Source organism: Botrytis sinoallii (genome assembly GCF_014898435.1).
Source record: "Botrytis sinoallii strain Bc 23 chromosome Unknown BSIN_003, whole genome shotgun sequence".
In the NCBI taxonomy this organism is placed as follows: domain Eukaryota; kingdom Fungi; phylum Ascomycota; class Leotiomycetes; order Helotiales; family Sclerotiniaceae; genus Botrytis; species Botrytis sinoallii.
This window is the reverse complement of record NW_024066030.1, coordinates 2,191,040-2,206,632: the sequence shown is the minus strand read 5'-3', so window position 1 is coordinate 2,206,632 and position 15,593 is coordinate 2,191,040. Positions and strand designations below refer to the sequence as shown.

At 41.7% G+C, this 15,593-nt stretch overlaps 5 protein-coding genes across 5 annotated transcripts; 4 read left to right on the top strand and 1 right to left on the bottom strand.

Moving 5' to 3' along the window:
• Nucleotides 1-646: 646 nt before the first annotated feature.
• On the top strand, nt 647-1,508 carry EAF02_002342 (uncharacterized protein; the record flags this gene model as incomplete). The annotated part of the gene is made up of 6 exons (XM_038898390.1): nt 647-653; nt 725-903; nt 1,037-1,079; nt 1,152-1,318; nt 1,379-1,405; nt 1,467-1,508. 6 exons carry the CDS (start codon nt 647-649, stop codon nt 1,506-1,508), a joined length of 465 nt encoding a protein of 154 aa, XP_038762082.1.
• Nucleotides 1,509-2,008: 500 nt separating this feature from the next.
• EAF02_002341 (uncharacterized protein) lies at nt 2,009-3,431 on the top strand (the record flags this gene model as incomplete). The annotated part of the gene is made up of 3 exons (XM_038898389.1): nt 2,009-2,363; nt 2,441-2,683; nt 2,914-3,431. 3 exons carry the CDS (start codon nt 2,009-2,011, stop codon nt 3,429-3,431), a joined length of 1,116 nt encoding a protein of 371 aa, XP_038762081.1.
• Nucleotides 3,432-8,816: 5,385 nt separating this feature from the next.
• Nucleotides 8,817-10,427, top strand: EAF02_002340 (uncharacterized protein; the record flags this gene model as incomplete). The annotated part of the gene is made up of 1 exon (XM_038898388.1): nt 8,817-10,427. One exon carries the CDS (start codon nt 8,817-8,819, stop codon nt 10,425-10,427), a length of 1,611 nt encoding a protein of 536 aa, XP_038762080.1.
• A 664-nt stretch (nt 10,428-11,091) lies between these two features.
• Nucleotides 11,092-12,220, top strand: EAF02_002339 (uncharacterized protein; the record flags this gene model as incomplete). Its single annotated transcript, XM_038898387.1, has 3 exons — nt 11,092-11,392; nt 11,493-11,823; nt 11,942-12,220. 3 exons carry the CDS (start codon nt 11,092-11,094, stop codon nt 12,129-12,131), a joined length of 822 nt encoding a protein of 273 aa, XP_038762079.1. The 3' UTR covers nt 12,132-12,220.
• Nucleotides 12,221-13,573: 1,353 nt separating this feature from the next.
• Nucleotides 13,574-14,978, bottom strand: EAF02_002338 (uncharacterized protein; the record flags this gene model as incomplete). The annotated part of the gene is made up of 3 exons (XM_038898386.1): nt 13,574-14,308; nt 14,387-14,684; nt 14,758-14,978. 3 exons carry the CDS (start codon nt 14,976-14,978, stop codon nt 13,574-13,576), a joined length of 1,254 nt encoding a protein of 417 aa, XP_038762078.1.
• Nucleotides 14,979-15,593: the final 615 nt, after the last annotated feature.

The following is a 15,593-nucleotide window of genomic DNA, read 5'->3' as shown; positions in this document are numbered from 1 at the left end:
TGCGTGAAAAGGTGGTAGTACAAGGAATCTACAGATTACCTTGCTACCAAGTAAAGGCGTGGTCTTTGTGTGAATGTGTAGTGGTGAAAGGTTGAGAAGTTGTTGCTGAATTTTGAATTGGATTTCACGTTGCGACCATATTGGCTTGGGTGAGATTGCGGGAAGAGAGCCTCGCTTGCACCTTACCTTCATCACCTGCAGCCTTAGAAGAACGTGGGGGAAAGCTCATGGGCAAGGTTCACAGAAAGAATGCCATGGCTGAGTATGGAATGAATATATGTATGTCACTGTCTGGAGATGGATTTTGATTTCTGAATTGATATTTTGATTTACAACTAAATTATCTTTCGATTCTTTTGATCATTGAAAATTTATATCTTTTATGGTTGTGATTAATTGTCATTTATCATGGATGAAATAAATGCTCAAGTGGGGATTGCATCATATGGTCCCGAAGTAGGTCATCATATAGAGAGAGTCTCGTTCCTCCCTATCGACATTGTTGACTTGAATTCAGACTATCAGGAATCCTCAACGTCCCACTTCATTGTATAAATCATTCCTAGAGAGGAATCGATCTTGATTCTAGTCAGAAGATCAGTGAGACCGATTCAATCCTGGTCATTTGTCTACCCACCTAGTAAACATGAAGGGTATCATTTCCACCTCTACCCCTCGTTCCTTTTTTGCTCTCCAAGCTTTAAACTTACTAGGTTCTGCTTAGCTATACTTCAACGTGTTCTGTCTGCTTCTGTAAAGGTAGACAAGCAGCTGGTATCATCAATTGGCAAAGGCATATTAGTATTTGCCGCTGTGGCTCCTGGTGATACAGAGAAAGATGCAGAATCGTTAGCAGCAAAAGTCCTGAAAATGCGATTATGGGATGACGAAAATGGCGGTCGGGTAAGAACAAGGAGTCTCTTACTTCTCTTGATCTCAGAAGTGGTTTTCTGTCATTTCATACCAGGCATTGATTGAGTCATTCAGTTGCTGTTTTGTTGTTCTTGCTTGATTACAGTCCTAATACATTTCATAGTGGAAACACAATGTACAAGACATCCAAGGAGAAGTTCTCTGTGGTATGTGAAGATAATTGAGTACTACCCTTAGACATGGGAGTCCCACAAACTGACAATTCCTTCATATATCAGTCTCACAATTCACATTACTTGCCTCAACGAAGAAGGGTTCAAAGCCAGACTTTCATGGAGCCATGGGAGGGGACCAGGCTAGGGAATTATATCAACTTTTTGTGACAAAGGTCCAGCAAGGTTATACGTCAGAAAGGGTCAAAGATGGTGTGTTCCAAGCAATGATGGTAGGTCACACCACAATTCAGACTGCTCGGGTCATTTTGCTAACGAATGTTTGATTGTAGGAAGTGGCTTTGGTGAATGACGGTCCGGTACGTCCTCCTTGTCATTGGTCAAGCGCAAGCATGTATGTTCTGGTACTAATGCTGTTAGGTAACACTCGAGATGTCAACCAGGTCAAATGAGAAGGCATGAAAGGTTTGGCGTATCGCAGACCATTCAAAGTTCATGGCTGAACGAATCTGTGAATGTGTAGAGGCCCTAAGCGCATGGCCAGAGAAATGGCTAGCGGTTACCATCTCCACATGATGTCTCAAGACATTCCCTTTGTTAATCTTGAAATTACAGCCTCTCTAGATAATAATAGTAAACCACAAAATCTTCCATGACGAACATGGAATACTCTGGACCTTCCTTCCTGATGAAGTGAATGTCATGCCACACGTGAATAGCCTCATTCTCCACTTTGAGTAAAGCTTCAGATCGGAAGGTACAAACGCCGACCCCCACATTCCAACTCTCCATCTCGAAGCTTCTACTCATAAGAAGGCTGAAATTATCAGAAAAAGGCAATCCAACAATCAATTTCAATAATCTCTGAACCTTTATTCATTTTGCATACGATACCCTAATTTCTATTCAATTTCCATTCTATATTCCCTTCTCTCACATAAAAGCATATACCCAACAACAAAATGTCTGCTGAAGGAACCAAAGCCCGCAGTCGAGTCTTCTTTGACATTTCCGTGGGAAATGATTCTCTAGGACGAATCACTTTCGAATTGTACGATGATATTACTCCCAAAACTGCAGAAAACTTCCGAGCTCTTTGCACTGGTGAGAAGGGTGTTGGAAAGGCCGGCAAACCTCTCTCCTACAAGGGTTCCGGTTTCCATCGTGTGATTAAGCAATTCATGATCCAAGGAGGTGATTTCACAGCTGGCAATGGAACTGGTGGAGAGAGTATCTACGGCGTCAAATTCGACGATGAGAATTTCGTAGAGAAGCATGACAGACCTTTCTTACTCTCAATGGCCAATGCTGGTCCTGGTATGTACAACGATCGCACTTCATCTGACGCTCCTCAGTCAAAATAATAAAAGATTAGACTAACAAAGACCTCACAGGAACCAACGGAAGTCAATTCTTTATTACAACTGTTCCAACTCCCCATCTCGATGGCAAACACGTCGTTTTCGGTCAAGTCCTCAGTGGTAAAAATTTCGTCCGCAAAATCGAGAACATGCCCACTCAAAGTGGTGACAAGCCCAACAAGGAAGTCATCATCACAGACTGTGGAGAGCTTACCGGTGACGAAGCTGAATCTGCCGATGCAAAGACTCCTGATTCTACCGGCGATACATACGAAGGTACTTCATCTTCTATATCATCTTTTTTCAACTGTTTCAAGAATTAGCCAACATATCTGCAACATATCTCCTTAATGTTCCGTCTTTCGTTTTCCGTCATATCTTCGAGCAATTTTCGAGATTTCCAGTTTTCCTTTTTTCAGTTTTTTTCTTTTGTCATTTTATTTCTCTTGTCTTGTCGTTCGATTATTTGGAGTATTGGTTAACCTAGAGATTTTCCTATAAAAAAGACTTCCCAGAAGATATGTCCACTCCTCCCACCGCAGAAGAAACCGTCAAAATCGTTACCGATCTAAAGACCTATGGAAACGCCGCCTTCAAAGACAATAAACTTCCCCTCGCTCTCGACAAATACGAGAAAGGTCTCCGTTATCTTAACGAAGAGCCAGATGTTACTTCCTCTCCAGCCGAAACTTCTTCCACCCTCTCAGCTCTCCGTTTCACCCTCAATAGCAACTCTGCCCTCCTCCAGAACAAGCTTAAGAATTTCGCCGATGCCGAACGTACCGCTAGCGCCGCTCTCGCAGTTTCTGGCACCAGTGATACTGATAAAGCCAAAGCTCTTTACCGTCGCGCAATTGCACACGTAGGACTTAAGAATGAAGATGAAGCACTAAAGGATCTTGAGGAGGCCAACAAATTAGTACCCGGTGATGCGGCTGTTCTTAAGGAATTATCAGCTGTGAAGAAGAATGCAGCGGAGAGAGCTAAGAAGGAAAAGGCTGCTTATAGCAAGTTCTTCGCTTAGTTTGGTGGGTAATAATGGATGATATGGATAGATGGAGTGTTTGGGAAGGGGGGAAAGGAAAGTTTTAAAAGAATTGCGATGACATATCATGAATGATGGATGGCGTTGCTGCAGCTCTGGGATGCTTTCTAATTATTTTATGGTACATATCGTCTTTGCTCATTGTAGTGGTCTCGCGCTTCTAGCTTCGATATCACTTTACTTATTAGTAGCTCTGCGATAAAAATGAATGAATCAATGAATCCTCACATAATCTCAAATGGTTTACTATATCTCAATATTAGACACAAACGGGGTAGCTATGGAGCTCTCTATTAATCTGTTTTTGTTTGATATCTCGACTCCCTCGTGCCACCCCCAATATTCACTTCATCTAAGATCACGTTCTTGCTATCCCGTTCAAATTCTTCTTGTTGCGTATCTATCACAAAAAATCGAACTGAGAAATGCCTACAGCTACATAGCTATAGAGGGAGTCACAGTTCGCACCGAGAATGACATTGTATGTCGAGTGGATATTTATAATAGCATCTCGTGACTACCGAACTGGGATTTATATATATTTAGGTATCTTATATGACTACAGTATACACTTTCTCCCTGTCTTGTATGAGGAGATTGTAGTTGTGATCGGATGGCAGGGAGGTTGATTCGTAGAATTTGTAATTGGAAGCTTGGAAATGGTTTGGTTTGGTTTGGTTGTTAAGTTCAATTTAGTTTAACTTGTGTTAAGGGAAACTGTGGTGGCAGTGAGATGAGAATTCGTGGGATAAATATATATACATGTATCATTCCGCACTCTTTTTGGCTGGTGAAAGATGGATGGATTGGTTTGGGAATGGATCCATCTATAATGTATTTTAACACGATTCGACTCTCCTTTATAGAACTCTCAAAATAAATTACTTTTTCCTCTGTTTTTGACTACAAAATCTGCAAGCTGCAATCTGAAATTCGGAACTCGATTTCCTGTTGAAAAATGGGCTGACTGCTTCATCATAGATCGAGCTCCCTTCATTCTTCAAAGACATCAGGAATGAAAAATACTTCTTCGCAAGTTCAGCAAAGAGTTTTTCATGCTAGACAATGACTATGCGCGTGTTTTCACGCACTACATGATAGCTATTGCTGAGATTTTAAAAGTACGAGATTGTACCACGTAGCTTGAATTTGTGATTGTTGATAATGGTCTCGTTTTTGTCGTAGCCCAAGCACAAAGATATTTATTTAGATACCATGTGCATGTTTGTTGTCAAAAAGATCCGCAGCTCGTGTTTGAGAGAGCAGAGATATTGCAAGTGGAAGTTTGAGCTACTAGGCTGTAAGTTTGATCGCATGATCGCTTCTCTTCAATGACAAGTACATAGTTCGAGCTAAAGCGATCTGATTAGCTTTTTATACATGGCCTGTGGCTGTGTCCAAGTAAGTAATCCGATGAGAATGCTTGGATATAGACTTAAATGTAGATGAAGATGGACGGCTTTGATGTTCTATGTGGCGTTGCTATATCTTTTCATCAGTGTCCCTCACTGATATATTGCACATATATCTTCAATGGAAGAATGGATCATGAGCAATGGCGAGGAATTACTTTAGTCGTGAAGTTATCCAATCATGTATTCGAGGACAATAGAAAAGGTAATATAGTCAGGCCGTTGCAATCCATTGCAGCGAGGCGAGAGAAGAGATTTTTTCCTGGAACAGATGGTTTCCTGAGGGCATCTTTTAACTACTCTTACCATTCATGATGAGAGAAGACAAAAAGTTAGTGATTGACTGACATTACCACAGAAATAATTGGCCTTTTTGCATGGTGATAATAGGGGAAAGAAGTCAAAGGTCGAGGTCATCATACAAAACTTAGCCTTTGAAATCCTATCCGTAGCAAGGCTCACTGATCCTAGATCTTCAGATTCTTTATTCAATCATTCAGACCTGCCGTAACTAAAGGCAAGCTTCCCAATAGTAATGTCGAAGATTTCGATTCGCTCGGAGATGCAGTACAAGCTCCTGTGAAGAATGACATGGTTCTACATGAAAAACTTTTGACAGACAAGCCACTATCGTAAGACAGCCAGGTCCTTACGAGCCAATTTGGAAAATGGATAAACTCTAGACACGGATCCCTTTGAGAAAGTCTGCAACTGCAAATGAAAAGGAGCATGAAGCTCAGCTACACATAGTGAAGAGGAACTTCCGCAAAGCAAATAACACGTAATCGATTTGACTCCGCCACAATACATTGCAGCTATGTCGAATACTTCGATATATGAATATCAAATATCTGAACGCTAAACGAAATTAATAAGATGATTCGATTTTAGGTACAAATTTTAGGTACAAACCCCGCTTGTACTGACAGGGTCCTTACGAGACGAGGCAGAAAGATAAGCCCTAACTTTTAAGACAAATTTCATAGTATCGAAGCTCTACAGTGGATATAACTTTATTTCCAACGACTGTAGGCCATAGCATTCGTTATAATATTGATGCCGCTAAGCTTGTAAAAGGTGTTAATATTTGTGGCGTCTTATCAGTATGCCCTTACAAGATTCTTTGACTGAAACAAGGAAGATGATAGACGACCTAGAAATGATTGGCAGTTTACACCCTTGTAATCCTGTTGCGACAATGTTTCGTGAACCGTACACAGCGTAATGCGATTGGTTCATCTGGATGTAGTGGGGAATTCAATTCCTAAAATACCAACGGTCGGTAGCTTCTACTGCAAGGGGTTTTGTCTCAAGCCGGGTTTTGACAGCTGACTGGGCCTTAAATACTAACATACACGAAGTTAACTGCTGAAGTAACCTTAATCAATCGATTTCATTTGCGATCTAGCCAACAGAAGGCAACTTGCAGTTGTGCGTATTCGCGTAAACATAATATTCAACGAATGGTAGACGAACATACACGAGGCTAGAATCTGATTGGAATGGATAACTTTTTTAAATCCGGAGAGCGATATGTTAATTTCAAAAGCTTCAATCTAGGTAGCTTTCGGTGCTGATACGAGTAAGACGCGTATACGGCAAGTAGGCGTTGTATCTTTCTAGTTCTGTCATAAGGGTCCATGTTCCATGTAAACTAGTACATGCACTGGATGAATGCCCTAGTTGACTTACCCTATACAGATTCAATCATTTACAAGGAGAATGAGAATACCCCAATAACAAAGTTTTAATGTGTGCAAATAAGGAAGATTTGACAAATATATAAAGGTGGAGGCATTCGTGTATTTTCTGTTGCTTTCTTCTGTTCATCAACAGTATCTCATGCATTCTCTCCACATCGCAATTTTGCCTTCTTTGCCTTAGCTTATTTTTACAAAGCAAATTTACTGTCCACTACTCTTGTCACTCTCTACTACATTCATCATCTAAACACGTCTGTAACATCAAGACTTCATTCAACCTTTGCACAATAGTCTTCCTACTGTCACTCTACCTCGAGCCGTTCTTGTACACAGAGCGAGGCCGTCAACAGCATGTCTAACATTATCATCTTGGCTATTGTCGCATGCGTCTTATTGGCAATTGGGTTAGTTTCCTTGATCAACATATCGAGACAAAAGGATGGACCATCAATAGCGGTGTAAGAAAGAACAGAGCGCCGTTCTTGGGGGAGGAGTAGCTGTTACGGTATCTAATAGTTATCTGGGAGGTGGAAGTGATACTCGTCAAGATAATATTCGATCCCACTGAAATACAAACACTCACTCGACGAGCAACATCGAACCTCGAAGAATAGCTGATAAATCCTTTGGCGATTTTTGCCTTTGATCATTTCATACAAGCGAAAGAGAATGAAATGATCCCACGATTTATAATCAATCCTCAATACAACCCGAAAGTCTTGGAATCGCATAATTGAGCACAGACATACCTACTGATCCTCTTTGGTTCATTGTAGTCATGGCTGTGTGGTTGATGTTGAGATCGTCAATTTTGCTTTGCGGCGCAGAATGATTGGATTTGGCGTTTGGGGCTGCAGGAATGAAGCTGTGATAGAATTTAGTAACAAGTTTGGGAAACAGGAGGTTGTGCAAAGAAGATTCGGGGAGGTTGGTTGACTCTTTTCGGAGAGACGTCTTGCTCTTCTGTCGAGCAAAAGACATTGGGGCTTTTATTTTTCCGGATTCTTCGTTGAATAATAATAATCATAAATACGGTTGTTTCGCAAGACATGAGTTATGGACGAGAGTTTTATTAGATTGTAACTGCTATAGCTTAATTTTTGGCCAGATGATCTTGGTGCTTTCATTTCTTATAGTGATGTCAAGATCCAACAGAAAACGCGTTTGTGAATTTGGCGGGCAGATTTCTGAAGTTGTATTATCACAGGAGTGAATGAAACTACCCACGACTTCTGACTTAGCTGGTCACACTTTGATGAAATTCTGTGTAGCAATAGGCGTGTAGTCTAGGAGAGCAATTGAGTTTACATGTTCATCAATTTTGGGGCTTTCACTGCAGAATTCTGTCATGGGAGATCATTTCTAGTATCCTTGACAAGATAGATCATATGCGGTGTATCCCCAAGACTAGAATATAAAAATTATTGATCAGGACAAGAGATGAGAATAGAGCAGAGTATATTCAGAAAGAAGACAGGTAACCATTAGTCTCAACATTGATGTACCACTTGATTCGTCAATTTTCTTCCGAGAGCAGTCTAACCAAAGACAAGGGAGATATTGATTTACAAGTGCTTATTAGCAAAGGAGTATCTCACCCTCTCAACCTAGACTGATTGTGCGAGAGTAAAGCCACAGAGTATCTTCTCACGCTTCTGTAGACTTTGGATATAATTTGTGACTTGTGGGTATATGAATAACAGAATGTGTGGAACTTAATGATAGATAATAGTGGTAAATGATTCAAAGGACCACGGGAAAGATATGGAAAGGTAGATGCGAGCCACACTTGTAGATACGAAGAAATCCGAGATCAACTACCTCAATACTGTCCTTGTGAGTTTCAACAAGATATAAAACTGTAGTCCTACCACTATATAGCTAGGTATGCACCAATCTAAAGCACTACCAAGGCTGGGGTATGTACATGAAGAGAGTTTTGGGACAAACGGGATTCTGCCATTGAGAGTAATGGAATAAAATATCAAGTACTGTGTATATTTTACCAAATTCAAACTCAGACATCATGAATGGGACAGATGAAATAGTGCTAAAAAGATCTGAACTCCAATATTGGCAGGTATAGCCTTGGCTAACTTGAAATGGCCTAGTGGATTGTCGGGAAAAATAACCCAGATTCCGCCCTTAACTTTTTTTTTTGCGAATCGCATCGCAAGCTTTCTCAAGCTGAAATATTAAATTCTTTCTGCGACATCTTAATTTTACTTTTCTATTCACAAGTAATCAAGATGTCCGCACCAGTGACAGGTCTACCGGCGGTTAAACTCCCTACTGCCCCCTCGCCAATTACACCTGAACAACGATATTGGAAGGGCTTTCGCTCCCAGCAACTCATACCATCACCAACGAATTATCCTATTACGCACATATCGTTCCCTCCTCCACCAACAAATGCTCTATCGCCCTCCGGCAATGATTATTTCTGTGTTACTACTGGTACTCGACTCCAGATCTACTCAGTTCGTACACGAAAATTAGTAAAGACTATTACTCGGTTCTCAGATGTTGCGCATAGTGGAGAGATTCGACGAGATGGACGTGTTATGGTGGCAGGTGACGAAACGGGAAAGATACAGGTTTTTGATGTGAATTCAAGAGCCATCTTAAAAACTTGGGAAGAGCACAAGCAGCCAGTTTGGACCACAAAGTTTTCGCCAACAGAATTGACAACTCTCATGAGTGCTAGTGACGATAGGACTGTTAAGCTATGGGATCTGCCAAGTCAAGAAAGTACAACTACTTTCACTGGACATACCGATTATGTTAGAAGTGGTGCTTTCATGCCTGGATCGATGTCGAATATGATCTTGACTGGTAGTTACGATGAGACTGTCAGATTATGGGATCCTAGAGTTCCAACTAGAGCAGCTATGACCTTTAAGCATGCTGCACCAATTGAGACTGTACTTCCTATGCCTTCAGGGACCACCGTTCTTGCTGCAGCTGATAACCAAATCTCGGTCCTTGATTTGGTTGCTGGAAAGCCATTGCACATCATCAAGAACCACCAGAAGACTGTCACTTCGTTGTGCCTCGCATCAAACGCTACTAGACTGGTTAGTGGTGGCTTGGATGGCCATGTCAAGGTTTTCGAAACCACGGGATGGAATGTTGTAACTGGACTCAAATACTCAGCTCCTGTTTTGTCAGTCAATGTTGTTAGCTCTGGTGCCAATCGCGAGGACAAGCATTTGGTTGTAGGTATGCAATCTGGTGTCTTATCCATCAAAACACGACTATCAGGCCAGCAAAAGGTGAAAGAAAGAGAAAGAGCGAAAGAGATGCAAGCCTTGCTCGACGGTACATTAGAGGAATACGATAAGAAGAACAAGAAGAGAAAACACACTAGCGGAGTAGAAAAGAGACTCAGAGGAATGGATTTTATGGGAGAAGGAGCAGATGTGGTGATTGAGGGTAATGCACGTTCAACAAAGCGAAAGGCCCCAGAATGGGAGCGTGAACTCCAACTCGGTCGATATCATCAAGCACTAGATTGTGTACTCCAGAAAGGTCTTCCCGCAGTCACTGTTCTTACACTTCTCACAGCTCTTCGACACCGAAGTGCCATGCGAGCAGCATTCGAAAAGCGTGACGAGACTACGATACAACCGATTTTTAAATGGGTATCAAAACACATTACTGATCCTCGATATGTTCCCATATGTACTGATGCTGCTATGCTGCTCTTGGACATATACGCAGAGTATACCTCTGAATCGCCAGAATTAGAACGCCAAATCAGATTCTTACATCGACGTGTAAGGGCAGAAGTAGAAAGGTCACAAAAAGCGATGCAGGTCAAGGGTATGCTAGACCTGCTTGTGGCTGGGGTAAAATAGGAAGTCTAATGAGGAATTGTCTTTTTTGCATAGCGTTGGCGTTGGTAGGGAAATACCGGAAATGTCAGGAAAAGCTTCCTTGTCCATTCTATATTTGAAAGACTCAATAATTGAACCTATCACATAAGCTACTGTGCACATTTTCAGATGAGGACTGCAATTAAGTTTTTCTCTGCTCGCAATACTATCTTGAGTAGTTTTCTCAAATTTGAAAAGGACTTCGTCTACGTATTCACCTCGCAGAACCAAATTCACGTCATCACGCATTTGCAAGCGCCAGGGGTAAATCTTGATTTTGACCCCACCCCCATGATACCAAACAATCTACGAATAACCTCCTATCGGTTACTGTGATCAACGTTGATTCAATACAATACCAGAAGTTCTCTCCGAATGGTGTCAAAATAAAGCTATGATTTCTGTGGCAACTTTTTCCATGTGGCATGGTAGTATAGTTTTCAATTGGAAAACCGATCGATACCTTGATTCATCTCGTCCAAAACATGATATGATATTCCCAATTCACAAAACTGTGCCATAAATTTTTGTTTTCCACAAATGATTCACATGTTATCTAGCTTGAATCATAAACGTCCACTTTCCCCTGACATGAAGTTCACTTTAAACTAAGACATTGAGCTCCACTGCAAAATTACTATCCAAAATGCCTCGATCAAACACCCTTCCAATAGACCCACCCAAAAGTACCTACACCGGCGATGGAAGACTTAATCGTAATAGCACAACAAAAGTACAATCTCAAGTTACTTCGCAAAAGCCATTCAAAATCCAAACAATCCACCAATCGACCTCTCAACCTTGCCGTCATGGATCGAAGAAATCAAATTCATCAACTATTACAGGAAGTTCGACTTTGAAATCTGCGAGACCAGATGGCTTGAATAGACAAAATAGCGTGCAAACGAGATATATGAATATGCTTCTTTCTCTTGACACTATTCCCCGTATGCACAACATATACATATCATTCTTTAGTTGTAAGTCATCTCACCTCTCGAATCTCTATTCCCCAATCATCATTCCACTTACTCTAACATCGTCGAGGGATACTCTTGGCGGGCTTCATAATCTTCCCAGGCACATTCACATCTCTCCAATCTCTTCCCTCTTCTTCCCTTCCCTCCGATCTCCCAGATGCAACCACCCAACACATTCTCCACGCCGCGAAAAATATTCCTCTTCTCTGGATCGCAAGTTTTAGCTGTGGTATTGGTGCAATGGGTATGCTATGGCTGTGGCATACACATCGGCGAAATTACGTGTGGCTTTTGAATAAGATATTCCTGCCGGGTTGTCTCAATAGTGTTGCGGGATTTGTGGGGACGCTGGTGGGGGTTTATGGGCAGCAAAAGGGAGCGTGGAGTATTACTGCTAGGTGGGTGGAAAATTGATTTTGTTGGGCGAGCAGGGAGAGTAATTTGGATGTTTTCTTTTCCTCCAAATTGTGTTTTTATATTGTGATATACATCTACTTACTCCCCATCTGCGCATAGGGTTACTGCGATAGTTACCGGCGTCATTGCATGTATAACGGGCATTCTATTTGTTTTTTATAATTTCTGGTCGTTGAGAAGGGTAAAAAGTACACATGAAAAAGAGATGAAGAGTTTGGACGAGGGATTTGTGGAGAAGATTAAGAGGAAGAAGGATGAGCCGGCGTTGGAGCCGGGAAGTGTTGTTTAGTGGGCTGGAGATGAGATTATAATGGTTAGGAGATGGGAAAAGATGAAATGATAGATAGATAGATTTCAATTGGGAGATGGGAGAAAGGAGAGATGTAGGGGATTTGTCATGTTTTTCTTTATCTTTCTGAATAAGAGATAGAGGGGCGCACTCAAAGTCGATGCTAATGGTTTCTTGTTCGATTTCATGTATTTATGAGCTATCTACAAAGTTATGAAGAAAATTTCCTTGCGTAGACTTGATGTCATCTAGCTCCTATTCTCTCTGACCTCGCTACGGTGCTTCTCTCACTTCCTGTATGATCCCAAGAAGATGAGCATAGCAATTTTCATTGATATCCGAAAGAAAATTCCTAATCTCCTGAAGATTTGTTTGCAAAATCTCAAAAATCCTCTCATTTGAAAAAAAAAAACACACACAACCAGACGTTCAAGTTATCCAGATCAAGTGATGAAAAAGCCTCCTCGAATCCAAGCAATCTCTACAAAAGCCGTGATGAAGAAAGAACAAGCGTGAAGTAGAAACCGTATATCAAAATTATTTCCAGCTAGCGAGAAAAAAGATCAGTGGGTTAAATACACATCCATACATCCAACCATCACATATCAACCATATACCATATACACTTCTCAAAAAATTCTAGAAACCCCAACTAAACGAGCACCGCGAAGTGGATATGCTAGGGAATATAAAAACGACGAATATAACCAACTACCTAGTACGTGCAATACCCACGATTTCGAAAACACTAAGTTTCAGACTTCTTCCTCTAAGCTTAAGCTCAAGACTCCAAAGCAGATATGCAACAAAGAGGTAAACTTGTGAAGAGGGGCCTAAGTAACGTGATTTGGTACGTGGATATTGAAAGTGTGGTTAGAGTGATGCAAGGGAGAAGGAAGTCTCGCCATCATATCATCACATTATTATCTCATTTGCCTCTAAGCCCCAGTAGAAAAGTTTTTGATTATAATGATTTTGTAAAATTGCTGAACCAAGTAGAAAATATCTATCGTGTGAGTTCGATGATCTAAAAAAGTGGATCACATCTCTCTTTTGCACGATATTCATTTCGCCTGGAATGCGTATTGATATTCTGCAAATGGTTTAAGTGAGTAGTTAGCTTCACCAATTTAGCTTGTTAATTGAAAAATAAGATCATGGGTCTGTGATGGAAAGATGAACAACCAAAATGTCATTAATTTCATAGGTAAACGCCTCGTCCCCTAATGCTTGCATATCATCATCGCCCATGTGTATATACTTAGGTATCCTAACTCCCACTTTTCGTGCACGTTATGTGCTATGCTTTCATGCATCTATCTACATCGCTACCAGAAATATCAGTATCCTTAATTTTTGTTTGTTTTTCGATACTCATTGCAGCCTTTCATTCCCACAATCTGCCCCTTCCACTCGATCCACCACTTCGCTAGCTTAGCTCGTTAGACGACATCATCACTCCCCTTAACAACCCTATGACACCATCCACACCAACTCCTTGCCCTCCCCTCCATCTCCCTAACCAAATATCTCCCCTCACTTTTCTCATCACCAAATTCTGGCACACAAGCCCCTACCTTCACCATCTTAACCCTCTTCTTCTTCATGACCCCTCCGATCCCCTCAATCTCATGTCTTGCATATCCAGGGCCTAGACTTAAATTCCTCTCGCTGCTATTAGGACTCGTGCCTCCAAATATACTTCCTCCAGGACTAGATGCTGGAGACCCGGCTCGACTAGATTCTTCGAATTCACGCGCGTCTTCGGCGTCACAGTCGGTTTCTTGTTCTACTTCTATGGCAGCTAGACAGGCACTACCACGGCCGCAAGGAACACCACGATTTCCTTCACCGATGCCAACGCCGAGACCACCTAAAGATGGAAGGTAGCGTGTACGCCATTTCCAGATGCCTTCGTATTCTTGATCGGTGGAGCGGAGGGATCGCCCGCAGGGCTGACAGAGCCAGACAGCTGTTGGACAACTGCAGAGAGAATCTTTAATTATTTCAGGGGATAATGAAAGGGTGTGATCATGTGTATCTGAGGAAGAAGAGGGGCAACATGATGATGAAGAGCCAGCGACCAAAGAAGAAAGAGGAGCCTTCGAGCATGTCTTACACATGCGTCGATGACGATGACGTAAGAGAACGGGGCCAGGTGGTTTAATAGTGCAGTTCTGTTTGCACAGAATTAGCCTCTATAATATGTGGACACAGCGCCTATACAGATCCCAATATCCTTTAATAACACATACCCTACAAACCACCCTTCCGCACTTGCGACACTCTCCCACCAGATCTCTGGCACAATCACCCACTTTTCCACTACCATGTGCATCGCGTCCGCTTTCAACAAAATAGTAATCTGCGGCCCGCGCTCGATAACGAAATGTATGTTCGGGATCGAGCTCTACATCCTCATTTTCGCAGTGAAGGGTTGATGTGAGAAGCTTGGAGCGAAATTGAAGGAGATTGACTCGAACTTGACGACATGTATGAGAGAGTGCATCGAGAGTATTGAGGTCGATATTAGATGCTATGGCAGATATGATACTGCGGGAATATTAGCCTCTTCCTGATTGTATGATTCACAAGTGAATATAATCAATGATGAATAAGAACTAACGGATAACAGCCCAATGCCTCTGTGATGACATTTTTATTTGGATTCACCCTGTCGTCTTGATCCAACGTCAATGCAAGTGCGTTTGCTCCCTTATTCGCCTCCCCGAATCCGCCCCAAACAGGCTTTTGAAATCCATTTATTCCATTCTGCAAATGGCTCAATTCATTGCCCACTTGCTCTGGAGGTTCCGAATCATCTTCGAAATCGATGAATACTACCATTTTCGAATTTGAAGTGTGTTGTGTAGGAAGAGGAGACTATAGATGTTGTGGTAGATGATAGGAGTGGTATGAATGATGACGATAGTGATGACGATAAGGATAAGGAAATGGATATGAATGAACAACAATCAGATGTTGACGTGTGATTGTTTCTTATTTAGACTACACACCAGAAACTTGTAAGAAGATTTGATTTTTCAACAATTGAATTGTTCTTCTCCTTTTATTGATTCAAAGTGAAACACAACCTAAGACTCGAGTAAACAAACGATAAAAAGGAAGTTCGTTAAGTGACAACTTGTAAGAAGTTCCGACCGACAATATAACAGGTATTTCCCTCGTCCCTCGTCCGTTTCTCGGTCTCTAGCGTCTTAGTCAATGGGTCTCCACCCCTTTCTTTATCAGATCAAAAAAGATCTGATAAAAAGAAGTGGATTCTATTTCGTGATAGACTATTCTTTTCCTCCACTCCGGCTCTTCCACCGAGTCCCACGTTCCTTACTCTCAGCCCACTTCAGCCGGCCGCAACTTGGTTTCTCATTCCAGCAATCGGATGCGCAAGAAAATCCAGACGCGTCCATGTTACACATTATTATCCGGTCACTTATTGTGGGT